This window comes from Phodopus roborovskii, unplaced genomic scaffold, assembly GCF_943737965.1.
Source record: "Phodopus roborovskii unplaced genomic scaffold, PHOROB, whole genome shotgun sequence".
Lineage (NCBI taxonomy): Eukaryota > Metazoa > Chordata > Mammalia > Rodentia > Cricetidae > Phodopus > Phodopus roborovskii.
In genome coordinates this window covers 49,685,014-49,702,041 of record NW_026126480.1, presented here as the reverse complement: position 1 = coordinate 49,702,041, position 17,028 = coordinate 49,685,014, and the positions used below count along the sequence as shown (strand labels likewise).

Genomic DNA, 17,028 nt, shown 5'->3' with positions numbered 1-17,028 from the left:
TCTCTGTGTCGGTGTGCTCTGTGTTGCTTCTGAATTTGGGCCTGGGGATGGAGGTAGCTAGACTGGGGAGACCCAGTGCTTGTGAGGGCTCATTCAGGGTCAAGCTGGCTGGGGGGTGGGGTGGGGTGGGGCCAGAGCCCAGGTTTGACTGTCAGGGCCAGGGCAGCCCACAGAGGGGACTCCCAAGGCTCTGGCTTGCTGTCTGGCCTTGTGGCAAGATGAGTCTGGGCTAGAACTGGCAGGTTCTGGGACCTCAGGCAGTAGTCAGCAGCCGGATGTGGCCTTGGCTGGAGACTGGGACAGGCCTAAAATTCTGGGGTAGGGCCTGTGTTGAATCATTTTCAGAGGTGGCCAGGCCAATACCTGCTATACTTTGCCAGGAAACCAGTCTGGCCCCGGAGGAAATGGAATGAGCCCCAGTGGGTATCTAGGGTTCCATACATTCCCTTCTCAATAGTCAGTCCTTTAGCTGTTGCTGGGTGCTATGGGCAGCCTCCCTTCTGCCTGGGCCTCTGCCAGAAGCAGCCTTCTGCTTTTTGAGTCAAGCCAGTGCTGGAGCCTATGTGCCTGGGGTCTTTGGGTTCATAAGTCAGAACTTCCTTGACATGGGCTACGGTCATTGTACAAGCATTGGTGTGAGGGTTGGGTCTCAGGAGACAGGGGTTGAGCACAGGTTGAAATACAACAGTGGAGCCAAACCTCAGGGTTTTAAATAGAGAGTAGGAGTCTGTGAGTCCTTACTGGTAGGGCAGGGATTCCTTTTGGAATCAGCCATTCTGGCATCTTGGAGCCCCTTACCCACACCAGCAGGTGCAGGCTATAGGGAAGTGTGAGCTTTGTCACCCTTTGGGGTTGTCCTGGCACTTTTACCTGCTGGACAGTGGCTGTCATTGTCTCAATAGGAGGAGTTTGGGGGACTATGTCCCAGAGCTGAGCAGTTTACCAAGGGTTGCCAGAAGGCCAGTAAACATGTGCCCAGTGTTCTCTGAAATGTGAGCAGAAGTCCCGCAGGGCTTGGCAGGGCTTCTGGAGACTAGTGTTATCAAAGGCTTGTGCACCAAAGCTGAAGACAGCTCCTCCCTCCCCTGCGGGCCTGAGGCTGAGCTGCACTGCCAGGCCTGTATGCGGCTACCACTGCTGCTGCTGCAGCCTCTACCACCACCCAGGGATACCCTGGGCAATGCCCAGGGATTTAGCTCAGGGTTCAAATCCAGTCTCTTAGCTGAATGACACTCTCACATCAGCCTCCATTCCCCGGGGAAGAAGCAGGACCCTTGCAATAGACAGGGGTAGGGAGGCTGCCTGTAAAACCCTGCACCCTAGCTTTCTTATGGGGGTGGGGTGGGGTGTTTCTTTCCTCAAATCCCTGATTTAGGGGACAGTGAAGCGTGACCATGCCCAAGGCTAGGCCCTTTCCTCGCTAGCTGAGAGGTGGGGCACTGACTCCAGAGTCCTGAAGCTGACTTTTGGGAAGAAGGCCCTGATTCAACCCTCACCTTGCCAATGACCTTGAACAGACCCTGCCCTGAGGTCCAAAGGAACCTTCTGCTTTCTGAAGTCTGAGTCTCAGTCCAGATATGCCAAGGGCAGCACCTGACCCAGGTTGCACGGCAAGGAGAAAGTCAAGGGTGCAAATGGATAGAAATTAGTGGCATGGTACACAGAACAGACATACAGACTAGGGAGGACCTTCCTCTATTCAAACCTCAGCAAGTCTGGCTTGGGATCCAAAGGAATGGTAGAGTTGGGTAAGGGAGAACTGGCTTTCTGGCACGGCCCATTTGCCCCCAGGCTCATTGGACCAAAAAGGCTAAGCTCCATTAGGGAGTGTCCAGAAGAAAGCCAAGAAAAGGAGGGAGGGGTCCCTGCTTGCTTGGAAATTAAATTCCACCCACTCAAGGAGGTTCTTTTTCTTTCTTTCTTTCTTTCTTTTTTTTTTTTTTTTTTTTTTTTTAATCTACACTTAAGATCCACTTCAAACTGAAAATTCCTGACATGCAGAACTGAGCTGTGCCAGGGGTCAGCAGGGGTCAGAGGTGGGGTTTGGGCTGAAAAGGGAGGATCTTGGCATGGGCAGGGCTTATCCAGGAGACAAGGCTTTGGAAAAGGACTCAGGGTTCAGAGAGCCCTGGTTCCAGGAGACCAGAAAGACTCAGGGCCCAGACAGCTCTAGACCGCTCTGGAAAGAGTCCCAGAGAAGAGGACAAAAAACAAGATTCTTGTGCACAGGTTGGGGAACTACTGAGACCCTACTCCTGCATGGTGAGGTCGGATCCCGAGGGAGGGAGGGAGGGAGGGAGGGCTGGCTGTTGGGGGTCTTCATGGTGAAGAGGGCCCATTGGGACTTACTTGGAGCTGGGGATTCATTTTGGGACAAGTCTCCAAGAGGAACTCAGAATTGGGGGAGACATGGAACTGAGCCATAGAAGGACAGTATTGCTTAGGGCAAGTAATGTGTAGGGAGAGCACTGTCAGGAGACTTGAACCTAGGATAGGGGTTTGGAGACTGAGCAGGTATATAGGCTGAGTTTCAAGGAGACTGGTGTAGGGGGGGGGGTTCTCTGAGAGGGACCAGTGTTCAGGGTTTTGGAATAGCATACCTGGCCCTGAGGGCAGTGGGTAGCTTGCTGTGCAGAGACAGGGCAGCCTGTTGTGGGTCAGATTCTTCAAGCTGGGTTTATGATGAACGGGACTAACACGAATGAACAAGGCTCTGGTGGGATCAGACTTGGGAGACAGGAACTCCGATCCAAGGGGACTGGGTTTGAGTTGGGGACCGGAGGGGGGCCTCTCTGAAGATTGTTAATGAAGGGCCTGGGCTTGGTGGACTCAAGAGGAAAACCCCCAGACTCGGGGACCTGAGAGACAGGACTGAACAAAGACAAAGTATTCCCTTAGAGTTTGGTGTGTTGCATCCCATTTGGGTAGGAACTGTGATCTACAGTCTGGAAGCTTCAAGGGACCCACAGACTCCAAAAGGAAGCCTTATTAGGGATGGGGACTGGACCAGCTCAGGCAGGGGCTTAGCTAGTAGTAAGGATGGAGCTCTGCTAGGCAGATCAAGGAAGAGGTGGGTGGGAGCTTGGAAAGCTGGTATCAGGACAGGGCCTCAAGGAGAAAGGGCAAGGATTACCATGGGGACTGATGGTGGCAGGTGGGACTCAACAGGGCAAAGGAAGAGATTCGAGGTAAAGGGATTCTGAAGACACAGGTTTTGGAGCTAGTAAGGCTCAGTGGGAGAAGGAATCGGCTCAGAGAAAGGGAATCAACCTTGGGAACGAGGTGGAGTGCTCAGCAGACCGACTTTCCTGAGACCTGAGGACCCACAAGAGAGTGAGGACAGGTGGGCTGGGATAAAAGCTGTTTAGTCGGTGGGTATGGGAACCACCCAACTCATGGGTTGTAGGGGGTCCCAGCTTCGCCCAGCTCGCGACTCCCCGGGGTCCTGGCTTCCTTGCTCATAGGCCCTCTCCCTCCCTAGGGAGGAGGCGGAGGTGTCTGCGACGCTGCCGTGAGTCAGGCTCTGGCTGCAGCCGCGGCCGGCACGCTGCGGAGCGCGCGCGGGCAGCGGGGGAGGCAGCGGCGCCAGCCCCGCGCGCTCCCTGCCCCCAAGGTTGGGCCGCTGAGACGCGATCAGCGGACAGACAGCGGTCCGGGACAGAGGAAGGACGAGCGCTCCGAGGCGCAGGGGTCTGGTTCACTCGCCGCCCGCCGAGTCGCCAGTAGGTGAGCAGTCCTGGTGGCTGCTGCTGCCCCGGGTCAGACTAGGGACCACCCAGCCCGGCTGTAGCCCCCTACTATCTCCTCGCGGGTGTCAGGTGCGTCCAGTGGCTCAGGGGTCCAGCACCTAGCTGTCTCTTGGAAGTGTCCATTTCACTGGGTGTCATTGTGGGTCTGTTTGTGGCACGGGGGCAGGGGGAAGGTGAGTGGATCTGTGTGACGGTGTGTGCTTGTAAGATGTCAAATGCCGCTTTTTGCCGGGTTTTTTTTTGGGGGGGGGATGTGCGCGAGTTTGGAGTCCTGCACCTGTGTGTATCCTTTGGAGATGTGTCTGAGCCTATGGGGCAGTGTGTATAGTGCTGCGCGTCTTGGTGGGCAGTTGTTTACCTGGTGCGTCTGGGCGCGAGGGTGTGCTGGGACAGGAGAGCTCAGCCGGTGATGATGTTTGTGTTCGTCTTGGTGTGTATGTGCTTCTGCGAGAGCTATTCATTCTGCCAGTCGGTGACTGGAGCAGTGTCACTGTAGGTCTGAAAGCCGAATGGGAATGCACAAGGATGCAGAGCGCTCTGCTTTTTCGCAACAGGGTGTCAGTCAGGGTGCTGAGGGGGTGTTGTTGTGTGTGTTGGTGGATGCAGATGGCAAAGCAATGAAAAGCCCTTATATGCTTGCCAAGGCTACTGCGAATGGCTTTGGTATTGGCTGTGGCTGGCTTGGGGGTGGGGGGGGAAGGCAGGTGGCAGGCAGGCTGGCAGCTGGCAAGCTCGCAGGGATTTCCATCTCCCGAAGGCCATTTATGGGGCTGCAAGGGAGATGCTGTAGGACTCCAGGGTAGATGCTGCTGGGCGCTCAGGACCCAGCTTCTGCTCACTCTGTCCCTCCCTCCAGGCCCAGGGCCCCAGGCAGTGCCCAGCCCTGCTGGGAGCCTCGGCCAGCACCACGGACGGCACCCAGGAAGCCCGAGTCCCCCTGGACGGGGCCTTCTGGATTCCCAGGCCACCAGCAGGTTCACCCAAGGGTTGCTTCACCTGTGTTTCCAAGCCTCCTGCCCTGCAGGCTGCAGCGGCCCCGGCCCCTGAGCCTTCAGCCTCACCCCCCATGGCACCCACTCTGTTCCCCATGGAATCTAAAAGCAGCAAGACTGACAGCGTTCGTGCATCAGGTGTTCCCCAGGCCTGCAAGCACTTAGCTGAGAAGAAGACCATGACGAACCCCACAACAGTCATCGAGGTCTACCCGGACACCACGGAGGTGAACGACTACTATCTGTGGTCCATCTTCAACTTCGTCTACCTCAACTTCTGCTGCCTGGGCTTCATTGCTCTGGCCTACTCCCTCAAAGTGAGCCCGGGTGGGGGAGGGGCAGGGTTAATGGGGCTAGCATGATGGAATGTCTTTTAGTGGAACCCAGGGCAGAGCATGCAAGCCCAGCCAGGAGATCTGTTGTGGATTCAGAAAGGTAAGTCTGCTGGTCAGGTCTAGACTTGCAGTAAAGGGCCACTTCCCTTTCCTAAACTGAGAAAGCTTGATTCAGCTTGGGGAGTGGGGTACAGTTGTCTGCTCTGCACAACTAGCTTAGTTAAGCCATTGGTAGTAGGCCCTCAGAGCTCAAGATCATGTCCTCTGGCCAGGGGACATAGGAGTCAACATGGCCAGTAGCCACACCCAGGTAAATGGGATGGAGACTACATGGAGACAAAGGGACTTGAAATCCTGTGGCTGTGAAAAGCATAGGGGTAGTCTCAGGGCCCTTGCAGAACCTCTTATGTCAGCCTCTCCCCAGGGTATCTGTTACCAGGCACCTTGCTGGTATGTGGTATGTGGTGGAAGACCAAAGGCTAGCCTAGAGGGAAGGTTGGAAAACTCATCCCCACCCACTCTGCACCTCCATGGCTACAACTTCTAGGACCAACTCCCCTTCACACTGTGAGTCAGTGACTGGGAACAGAACAGCATAGCAAGCTTGTGGACCCCTCAACTACTCCTACTCCTATCCCTTCCCATGGCAAAGTGAGGGAAATGAACACACTAATGGGGCTGAGAAAAGCTGTGATAGATGGCTTCAGAGTGGCTCAGCTCTGAGCATCCTTGAACTGTTAGAGCCCCACCAACAGGGTGCCTGGGTGCCCTCCTCTCATCCTGTGGGCTTGGCTCACATTTACACAGATCATCACTTCCTGAGCCCAGACTTGAATGGCCCAAGCCAGATACAGTCCAGAGATTGCAGCTGCCCAGCAAGGACGGGTGCCAAGGGCTGAGAGAGTAGCAGGGTGCTGCAGAGATTAAAAAGTAGGGACAAGACTGACCCAAGAGGAAGGATGCCCAGGCATCTAAGCCCACAATTCATCTGCAGGCATGAGCCCCACCCTGTCCTGCATCCCATGACTAGCCCTCCTCTTCATGACTCATGCTCAGCATATCACACCATCTTCATGCCTTCATTTCCTAGCCTGGGTTCCTCATATCAAGCTGTGCCACATGGGAGTTGTGTATGTGAGTGATCATGTCTGTGAGAGCATGAGATTACATGTGTGTAATTTACTATATGTGTGGAGAGTATGAGTGGGTACATTTGAGTCTGTTGCATGGGTGGGTTTGTTTATATGGATGTGAGAGTGGTCACTCCGAGCATATGTCTGAGTGTAATTGTATGCATGCAATCATGTGCATGCATGTTTGTGAGCAGATGCAACTGTGTGTGAGTGTGCATGAACATATATAGAAATGTATGTTCAATTGCATGTGAGAGATACCAACATAGTCACATGCCTACATCCATTTAGGTATATATCATGAATGGACACATCTTTGAGTATAATATATGTGCATACAAATATTTGTGAGTCAATATGTGTTTGCATATAAGTACACCACAGGTTGTGTGTGTGTGTGTGTGTGTGTATGTGTGTGTGTGTGCATGCTTGTGCTGAGAGGCAGCATGAGAAGGGGACCTAGGGACTTAGGATGTCGTAAGGCTAGCTCAGCTCTGTTCTCTGGGGCAGTGCCAGGCAGAGGGCACCATTGCCAGGTTGTTAGTGGAACACAGCCTCCCCTGGTGCCCTCTTTCCCTGCACTGTCTACAGACTGGGGATTTGGGCATGGCTTCCTGGGCTCTGGCCTGGGAGCTGTCCCCTCCTCCCCTGGCTCAGGCTGTGTCCGGCTGGCTGGGCAGGGTAGCCCATCTGGTGTGGGTTGTAGGTAGGTCACGCATTTCTGGATGGTTATAGGTTTGTACTGGGATGTGAGGTTGACACTTTGGAGAGGAGAGAAGGCTTACTGTCTTTCCCTTGTTTTGTTCTGTGAGGTCTTCCCACAGAACATTGGACAGGCCTTGGGGCTTCTTGGACGGATGTGCAGGGTCAGCATAGACCAGGCTAACTCTGACCTGATGCCTGGAAATCAGTCCACCTGTGTATCTAGCTGCAGCCTCCTGACCAGCTGCACCTGCCACTCATGCAGCCCCAATACAAGCATGTCCAAGGACAGCAGGTGGACCAGGGGTCAGGAGGACTTGGCTGGTTTTCCAGCCGTCTTTCTTTGCTGAGCCCTTCCCCTTATCTGCTCACAATAGAGACAACACTGTTCAGGCCATCATGTGATCAGGTGGGCTGGCAGGCTGGTGTAAGATGATGGCATTTTTGCCTGCCCTGTCTGTACATCTCCCATCAGGCCACTGTCCATTCTTCCAACCACATGGGGTCAGGGAGCTCCATGCAAACTGCTCTGTGTCTAGGGATGAGCAAGATCAAGTAAATCAAGTCTCTGTACACTGCCTCATAACTACATAGCCCATGGTTCCCAGGACACAATTTTGGTATTCAAGTCCCTTCAAGGCCCCTCATCACCCTTTTCCTGGGGAAATACTGAGGTGTGGGCACACATTGACTCGCAGGTATCCTCTCTTTAGTATGAAGCCTGTGCCTCTCCTAAAGAGCTTCTAAGGCCTCCCTTCCCTGCTCACATCTGCCTGAACCACCCTCAGTACCACCCTTCCAGTATCCAAAGCATGGTGACCATCATGGAGGAGGTCTAAGGATATTATTTGGCTGAACAGAGGATGTCATCAAGGGGGGACATATAAGCTAGTATCTTTGAAAAGGAAAATATCACACTGAGATTGGGGCCAAGTAGGGGTCAGGGTAAGGGCTTCGGGGGGGGGGGCAGCATTTTCCGTGGCCCTTGAAGGATGGACAAGGGGAAAGTTTTATCTGGAGAAAGGAGCAGATACTAAGCAGGGACATCCTCTGTGGTGAGTAGAAGTGTGAAGGGCAGGAGAGGGACTGCAGTGCAGCCAGAATGTGGCTGATGCTTGATCTGCTCAGGAGACTTGGGGACCTCCTGTGACAGGAAAGCCTGAAAGAATAGGTTAGGATGGTTGGTTCTAGTTGGATTTTGTTTGTATGTATCTATTTCATCCTTTTGAATATCAGTGTTATTAGCCCATCCATCCACCCATTCATCCACCTGTCCATCCATCCATCTACCAAGCCATATCATACCCATTCACCTATTCATTTATCCACCCATCTACTTATTTATCCATCTATTCACGAATCCATACATCCACCAATTCAGCTGTTCATCCTCCCACTTATCCATCCCATCTATCTACCCATCCATCCATCTACACCACACCCATTCATTATGCATTCATCTACCCATGTAGTATCCATCTATCCACATCACACTCATTCACACCTAGCTATTCATTTACCTGTTTACCCTATCATCTGTTCATGTACTCACAAATCCATTCACCCACTCATCCATCTATCCACCCACCCACCCATCAGTCATCTATTCACCCATTTAATCCATCTACAATCCATCTACTCACCCACCCCACTATTCATCCATCCACCCTTCTACCCATCCACACACTCACCCATCAGCCTGTCAACCCATCCACTGGCCCACCCATCCACTCATCTACCATCCACCTCCTACATACTCATCTGCAAATCTACCTATCTATCCATTTACCCACTCTACTATTTATGCACTCACCCCTCTACACATTCACAACTCATCCCTCTACCTTTCCATCTATTCATTCATCCATGCATATAGCCACCTTGCCATTCTCTCACTGTTAGATAGTAGAATGACATTTTAGGGAACAACAGGTAAGACTTCATCACATAGTCGATTTATGTATATACTCTGTGATGTTAACAGATGATGAGGCCTTCTGGAGTTTCTCAGATAGCCCTCATTAAGTGGTCCTTGGCTTTATCAATCTATTCTTCACTCTGTTTACTACATCCAGACAGCATCAGCCTTCCACTCACCTGTTGACACACAATCATTTGTACTTCTGGCTCTCTCCTCTACTGTCTCATTCCATCCTTACTAACCTTAACCGTCTCTAAGGTCGTTTTCTCATAACACTCCCACTTCACCCATCAGCACTGCTGTCCATCTGTCCATGCTTTGCCACATCCTCCCTCCTTTCCATCACTCCTCCATACCAAGTAGCCATGCTTGCATTTTTTGCCACTCACCTTCCTCATTTGCATTCTTGCCCTCAGTTCATTCATCCTTCTATCCTTTTTTCTTCTATTTTCTACCCATGCATCCATTTATCCACATTAATTTTCTCTCCCCTTTTGTAGTTCCCTTTCAACCTCACTGTCTGAACTCGTCCATCTTCTCATTCTAACCTTCATGACTGCATAGAATTTTCCTCTGGCATCTATCAACATTCAAATCCATCAGGCTTTAATATTTATCCTTTCTCCGGCGTTATGTCTGCCCAAATATCTACTCTCTTATTTCTTCTTCACTTTCTCCTATCCCCCAACTTCTCTGTCTGTCTCATCCAATAGTTTATTGATCCGTATGTGGCTGTGAGTGTACTTGCTGCACACTCTCACTACTCACTTGCCTAACTGCACACCTCATATTTCAGCCCTGTGCTCATCTGCTCTGCTCCCCCCCCCCCCCGTGCTCCTTCATCGTTCTGCCCTCTCTTATTTTTAGACACTGGCACGCCTTAGGTGTGTCAGATATGGTAGTGCATACCTAAAATCCTAACATTTGAGAGTTAGAGGCTGGAGGAACTAGAGTTCTGGGCCAGCCTCAGTTACATAGTAAGATCTTGTCTTTAAAAAAGAAAAGAAAGGAAGAAAATGGGAAGGAAAAAAACCCACAAGCATAAGCATGAATCCTACTAACGGTTCACCCAATAGCCTGCTGACTCATTTTCCTGCTTTCCCTTTTCCACATTTGTCTTTCATCCATGTACTGCCCCCTGTGTCCTTCCATCCCACTATCACCCTGCCACTCCGCACAGGCCACCTGCCTCTTCTACCTTCTGTTCACCCGCCACCAAGAACTTGCCCTATGTCCACATTTTTTTAAATCCATCTCCCTTCACTTGTGTCGCATGTGTGTGTATTCATATCCATGTGTGGGGTGTGTGTACATATTTGTATGTGTGCCAATGCACATGTGTATAAGCAAGCATGCATGTGGAGGTCAGAAGTCAGCCTCATGCCATTCCTCAGAATCTATTCACTTTTATAAAAAAAAAAATCACACACTTTTATGTGTGCATGAATACATACTCATGTGTATTGTATGGAGGTCAAAGGACAACTTGTAGGAGTTTACTCTCTCCACCATGTGGATCTCAGAGATTGAATTCATGGTGTTCAGCTCGATAGCAGATACATTAATCCACTGAGCCATCTTCTCAGACCCCCACTTTGTCACTGGGACCAGTGTATGAGGAGTGACCGGCCACACAGTCCCTGACCACAGAAGCCTTCCTCTGGCAGGAAACTCAGCTCACCAGAAAACTCACTCACTGTCATCTCTGAAGATGGAGGAGAGTGGCTGGGATTGCAGCCTCCATCCCCACACGGAATCTGCCAGTTCATGCCTTTGGGCTTCCTCCATTCATGTCCCAATATACTCTTTTCCTTCTGGTTCCAAAATATCAGTCACACCTATATCTACTCATTCACATTTCTGGTCACGGGGCACATAGTGTCCTTTCTCTTCCCCCTCCTCTGCTACCGGTTCCCCTGTTAGTCTACCCTACTGCTCTCTTCTTCCCTCTCAACCACTGTCTACCTCATCTTTCACTTCTGATGAGCCACCCACTCATGTTCAGCAAAACAAGAACTATAAGACATCAAGTGATGGTGGAGCTCTTAGTACATTCCAGGCGTGGCCCCAGCCCCCCCCCCAGGTTTAAATTGAATTTTTTATTAATGATAGCAAAACCTTGTGAAGTACGTTCCATTGGGGGGCAGCAGCGAACTGGGAAGCTAGATGCAATGCTATAAGATTCTCCCTGGAGATCACCATCAGGGTGGCAGGAACTCTTGTTCTGGTTTGGTCTGGGCTTCCTCAGTCTCTCTGTCTGTCCATCCTTGGCCTTCCTTTCCTGGATGTTCTCTCTTCTCTTCTGTTCTCTTTTCTTCTTTCCTCTCCTCCTCTTCTTCCTCCTTTCTCCCTCCCTCATTCTCTTACCCCAAGCTGGCCTCTAACTCTCTATGTAGCCAAGGATGACCTTGAACTCCTGGTCCTCTTGCCTCCACCTCCTAAATTCTAGTATTACAGGTGTGTATCAGCACACTCTCCACTTCGTTTGTTGGGCTAGGGACAACAGCCATGTGCATACTAAAATACTCTCCCAACTGAGCTACACCCCCAGACCCTCTCTGTCTACTTCCAGGTATTTCCTTCCCATCCCAACTGGTCCATTGTTCTATCTAAGTGAAGCCTACTCCTTTCTGCCATGTCTGCTCTAAATACCCATCCCATCACTCTGCCCATATGTTTCATCATGCACACTAAAATCACCATCCATGCACCCTACAGCCTCTCTCCTTCCTCCTGTTACGCACGTATCCTTTGGCTACCCACTATGTCACCTCCCTTGTCCATCCATCATGTGTCGGTGACTGCTGGTCATGAACCCCAAATCTAAGTCACATGCTTTGGTCTGCATGTGTGGAGAGTTTCCACACTTTGTGACTTCCCCACAGTTCTGCTGATTGGAACTTCACAAGGCCTCAGCACAGCCAGGCTCCAGTCAAGTCTGTACTCTTCTGGACTGTAGGCTAGTCACATCGCCTCACATGGTGGAAGGAGCCTCTTCTATATGAGGACTGCCTCAACCCAATGGCCCTGCCCCCTACCATCACTGGGGGCCAGAACCTTCATTGTATAAGTTGGTGGAGTGCAGACTCAGAGCTCAGCACTTCCTGCCGATTTGGTCCCCATCAGCCTCCCTTTTCTTTTCCCTTTCCTGTTCCTTCAGCACTGGAGGATGAGACCCATTGGTCTGCCCACCCAGGACCTGTCCTTCTCTTCCCTTCCCTTCATGGATTCATCTATTGGATCACATTCACCAAAAGGCTGCCCATTTGTCCACCCACTCATCTGCCCATCTCGTCTAATGCCCTTATCTTCTTCCCCTACTTACTTTGATTGACGCACCCAACTTCCCACGTCTAGTACCTGCCTTCCATTTTGTGTTTTTTCTACAACAGATATCACCTGTCATCTCTGGGGCCCACTGAGCACTGTGTGTCTTTCCTGCTCTGGTTGCTTCTCCAATGTTCTGCTCCTGCCTTACCCACCTCCCTTGTTCTGCTTAGCTTTTTTCTCGCTTCTCTGTCCACTCTCCCGAGTCTTCTTACTGTTCCCGTTCAATTTCCTCGTCTTTGTGGAGCTAGCCACCCCCCTTGCCAGTCCAATGTGATCTCATCACACATGTAGTGATGCCTTTCACATGCCCATCTCTGCCCCCCCCCCCATCCTTGAACTCCAGACTCAGCAGCATTGCTGCTCTCCATGTCTAGCCATAAGTCTAGAAAGCAGCTCTCACTAGTGCCGGGAGCTGCCAAGCTCCTTGGCCTGTACCTCCCAGTTTTCCATCTGTAACTCATTTTTAGTTTATCCTCAAGGCCACCTCATCTCAAGCCCCATCACGTCACATCCGCCACACTAAATTCAGCATTGGTAGTGCTGCCCTCAATACAGATCCAGAACCCATCCGCCAGCCCACTTTCACTGCCACAGCTCTTGCCCATGTTACTAGACCCATGTCCTCGGTTGATGAATTACCCCCTTTCTCTAGGCCAGGCTCTGCCTCCTCCCTGTCTGACCCGAATCCTCAACCAAAGGCTCTGTTAGAGCCTGTCCTGCTTTCCCTCCCTTCTGGCTCTGTGTCACTCTGAAAGCCCCACCATCGATTCAACAGCTTCTCTTGTTCCCTACTTGTCTGTGCTCCGACCTCCAACGGCTGTCCCAGCTGACCTCAGCCACCCCGCCATGGGGCTCTGCTCCCTGCACCGGGTGTGCTCCCTGAACCCCCCCCCCCGCCTCCATAGGACCAAACCTGTCACTGATCTCTCAATGAAGTCTTTTTGGGGTATCTGCTGACTGGATCTCCCAGGACACCATCGGCCCCTGGCATCCCATGGATACCTGCCTTGCTTGCCCTGTGCTTTATGATTCTTCACCTGGTCTGTGAACCATGAGGACAGAGGCTTTTCTTTGTTCCTTGCTGCGTACCAGAACCTAGCTGGGCTGTGCATGGCTGCCATTACACACCCAGGATGCCAGAGCAGGCACTAAGTGAAGATGGACTGACTAATTGGTTGATGAATTTAAGAATCTGTACCCATCCCCCATTCATTAGCCAGTGATATATTCTTCCAACCTCCTCTCTCTTTCTTCTCACCCATCCCACGCACAATCCTAAATGTCTGTCTACCTATTCCACACATCCAGCATACATATCAGGAATCCATCCAAAAGATACAAATGCACAAATACACACCATTACTAGTCCAGACATCTGACACACCTTCATAACCATATCTGCCCACCTGCCCCACCCATTCTGAACACTTCTATCTAGGTGTCCACCCTAACTACAAAAACATGTTACTAGTTCCCATCATCCAAGGCACCCTATACAATCAACATATTTTCTGTCTCCTCACAACACCTGCTCTACTCACCCAGAACACACACACACACACACACATACTCTCTCTCATCTGACTGCCTGCCTGCTCCCACAACAAGCAGCTACTCATATCTTTGTCTATCCTGTTATTTCCATCTGACATATGTCCCTGTGCGTGCATATGTATCCCATCCCACTTGTCTAGAATATGACAAAATTCACCCACTGTCTCTTCTGTCACATCAAAACACCAGTGGCTCCACTTGCCCAAGCTACTTAGTGTGTGTGTGTCTCTCTCTGTGTGTGTGTGTGTGTGTGTGTGTGTGTGTGTGTAAGAGAGAGAGAGAGAGAGAGAGAGAGAGAGAGGGGTCACCTGCCCACATACTGTTTACTTGATATTCACTTCTGTATTCATAGCTACCTTCCAGCCTCCAGAATTGTAAAAGAATAAATATCTATTTTCTTCAAAAAAAATAAAAAATAAAAAAATAACAAGGGTTAGCCAAGGTTCTTCCGTATACCCTCTGCTAGTCAGCATTGTTCTAGAATCCTTTGTCTTCCTCATAGGAGCCTACGGGCAAGATGCTATGCCAGGAATATGACACTAATGATGGCCTTTCCCACCACTGTGGGGTGGACACTCCATGGTCTCCACACCACAGGCGAACACTAGGCACAGCAACAGGGCCCACTAACTGTGTGCAGTAACCAGTGGACTCCTGCAGAGGTGCAACTCAGGCCCAAGAGTTTCCCTAGCACAGCTGCAGCCTGGAGGAGGGGCTTGCAAGAGGAAGTTCCTTAAAGACAACACCTGGATCATGATCACAGTGGGGTAGTTGAACTGGATATAGAATCTTACTGGCTAGAAATCCAGTGTCTACAGCAAGCATTGGTGGCAGAAAGGGTTTTGCATTATAGAGGAAAAACAAGTAGGCTAATACTAAATCCAAGGGAAGAGAGAATGTAACTTCCTGGAGAAAATAATAAAACTTAATCAAATACTTCATTCAAATAGTGGAAACTAAGTAAACGGGGACACACCTCATTCTTTGTGACAGGGATGTTGGTTCCCAAAGCACCAGAGGGCAGACTTTCACTCCCACCTTCGCTCCCCTGGCTCCCAAGCCATTCTTCCCATACGCTCTTCATCCAATCCACATATAGCACCTTCCAAGTCACTCCTCCATGCCCTTTGCTGGTCCCTCTTACTCTACCCCAGCCCTACCCTTCTTCCTCTCTGCTCTGTGTGCCCACTGCTGCCTACCCATAGCACACCTCCTGCCTTAGCACTCCTTCCGAAGAACAATCCCTCCTCCTAGCAGGCTTCAGTTGTCCTCTGTTGCCCATGCCCCAGCCCCATTCCTACCCACGCATTCTCCCTTCCACCACCCTTCCTCCTTAGGTAGCCCCTTCCCTAACCCTGGCATCAGCCAGGCCAAGCGTCTGTCCGCCCATATTCCTTCTTTCAACCAAATCCAGTTCGTGAATATAGCAATCTCCATGCCCTCACTGTGCTCATCTTCCAACCCCGTCTTCCAGGCTCTGCTTTCAGCTGGGTCATGTTCAGTCAGCTCCCACAGGACCCACGGGATTATGCAGCACAAGGAGGCTGTCCTAAGACATGTCTGCCAGGACCAAGTAGTTTCTTAGAAATGGCCATCTCTGTCCCCATCTCCCTAGGATGCCTTGTCCACTCAGCATCAGTTAATGTTCAGCTAGGCAGAATTGACCACAGTACACTGGACACACATGTCATCGCATCCCACACCCACTGCCTCTGGAGTCACAGTCCTATTCACCATGCATCAGCTGCCTCCGGGGCCACCTTCCTCTTTTAAGTTAGATCACTTCAGACTCAGGAGCAGTCGCCCAAAAGAAAACAGAAATTCTTGGGCGTCCTTCACAGGGTACCTGTGCTCCTCCTCTGACTAGACACTATTTTCTTTACAAACTGTGGGAGATGAGTTTCTCATTGACTATGTTCCCCAAACCAAAGGCGGGCGCTTGCAGGACAGAGGTGCTGAGACTACTCGACTCTCACATCCCTGCTCCCCACCACCCGACCTCCCTCCTCTACTGACCTCTGTCTACCTCCACTGATGACCTCTGTACCCTTCTACTAGCTTCTGGATCCCTTCCTCTATCAGTTCCTCTATCCCCACTACTATGCTGGCCTTTGTCCTGCCTCCTCTCCTGGCTTCTGCCTTTCTTCCTCTTCCTCTGATGACCACAGTTCCCTCTGCTCTGCTGGCCTCCACTCCCTTTCCTTCCTCCTCCTGCACTGGCCTCTGTCTTTCTTTCTTTGCTGATCTCCACCCACTGCCTCTTCTGACCTCTGCCTCTCTTCCTTCTCCTTCCACCTCCAGGTTAGGGACAAGAAGCTCCTGAATGACCTGAACGGAGCCGTGGAAGACGCCAAGACAGCGCGGCTGTTTAACATCACCAGCTCTGCGCTGGCAGCCTCCTGCATCATCCTCATCTTCATTTTCCTGCGGTACCCCCTTACTGACTACTGAGCCCAGCAGGCAGTGGCCTTGAAGACATAGTATTGAGACTGATGGCAGTGAGATTCAGGATGCAGAGAGTGTGGAACAGAATGGGCTTTTGCCAAGGCCCAGAGCCATGCATGGCAGCAAGGCCGCCAGAAGCCGAGTGCCCAATGGAGTGGCACACTCCTCCCAGCCACCCTATCTGCCTCCTGCCCCTGTCCTGAAGTCACTGGATCTCTAGGCTCCCTCTCATGATGCTGCCTGGTTGCCAGTGGCTGCCCTCCCTGACCCATGCACCCTACCCAGGCTCCTGCACTCCTCAGACATGACACCCAGCAAGAAGGGCTTATGTGGGAGCTCCCGGGATGGGAGCTGCCAGCTCCTAGGGCTCCCTCACTCCTGACCCCAACTTCCTGGAAGCTGTGACCCCTGCTCCAAGCTCCTGTATCTGTGAACTTTCATTAAAACGTGCCCAGCTCAGCTTCGGCTTCTGTCCAGATTCCAAGCAGGGTCTAGGTGTCACCCGGAGGTTCAGGGACCTTGATCAGATAGATGCTCCTTACAGCCCATGACCCCTGGGCCTGCACACAGCTAATTCTGTACAAGGCTCAGAAATCAAGTGGTCTTGGGACGGCCAGGTGTGTAGATGGTGAAATGAGGGGTGTTAGGAGGAGGGACTCCACACAGGATTCACAGAATCGGGCAGCATGTATGGAGTGGGAGGGATGATGTGCGGTATCTAGGAGATCCTACAGTGATGGTGAAGCCCTGCCAGTCTGGGTACCCCACAGTGACAATCAGGTTCTCACTTACTTAGCCCCTGAAATGGGGAAAGAGACCCCTGTCAACTGAAGGTCACTGTTCAAAGGCCAAGATCAGCAACAGCAT

At 51.4% G+C, this 17,028-nt stretch overlaps 1 protein-coding gene across 1 annotated transcript; it reads left to right on the top strand.

Moving 5' to 3' along the window:
- The first annotated feature begins 3,134 nt into the window (after positions 1–3,134).
- On the top strand, positions 3,135–16,605 carry Ifitm10 (interferon induced transmembrane protein 10). The gene is made up of 6 exons (XM_051192140.1): positions 3,135–3,188; positions 3,482–3,726; positions 3,819–3,942; positions 4,078–4,110; positions 4,606–5,058; positions 16,018–16,605. Exons 1-6 carry the CDS (start codon positions 3,135–3,137, stop codon positions 16,165–16,167), a joined length of 1,059 nt encoding a protein of 352 aa, XP_051048097.1. The 3' UTR covers positions 16,168–16,605.
- The last annotated feature ends 423 nt before the right edge of the window (positions 16,606–17,028 follow it).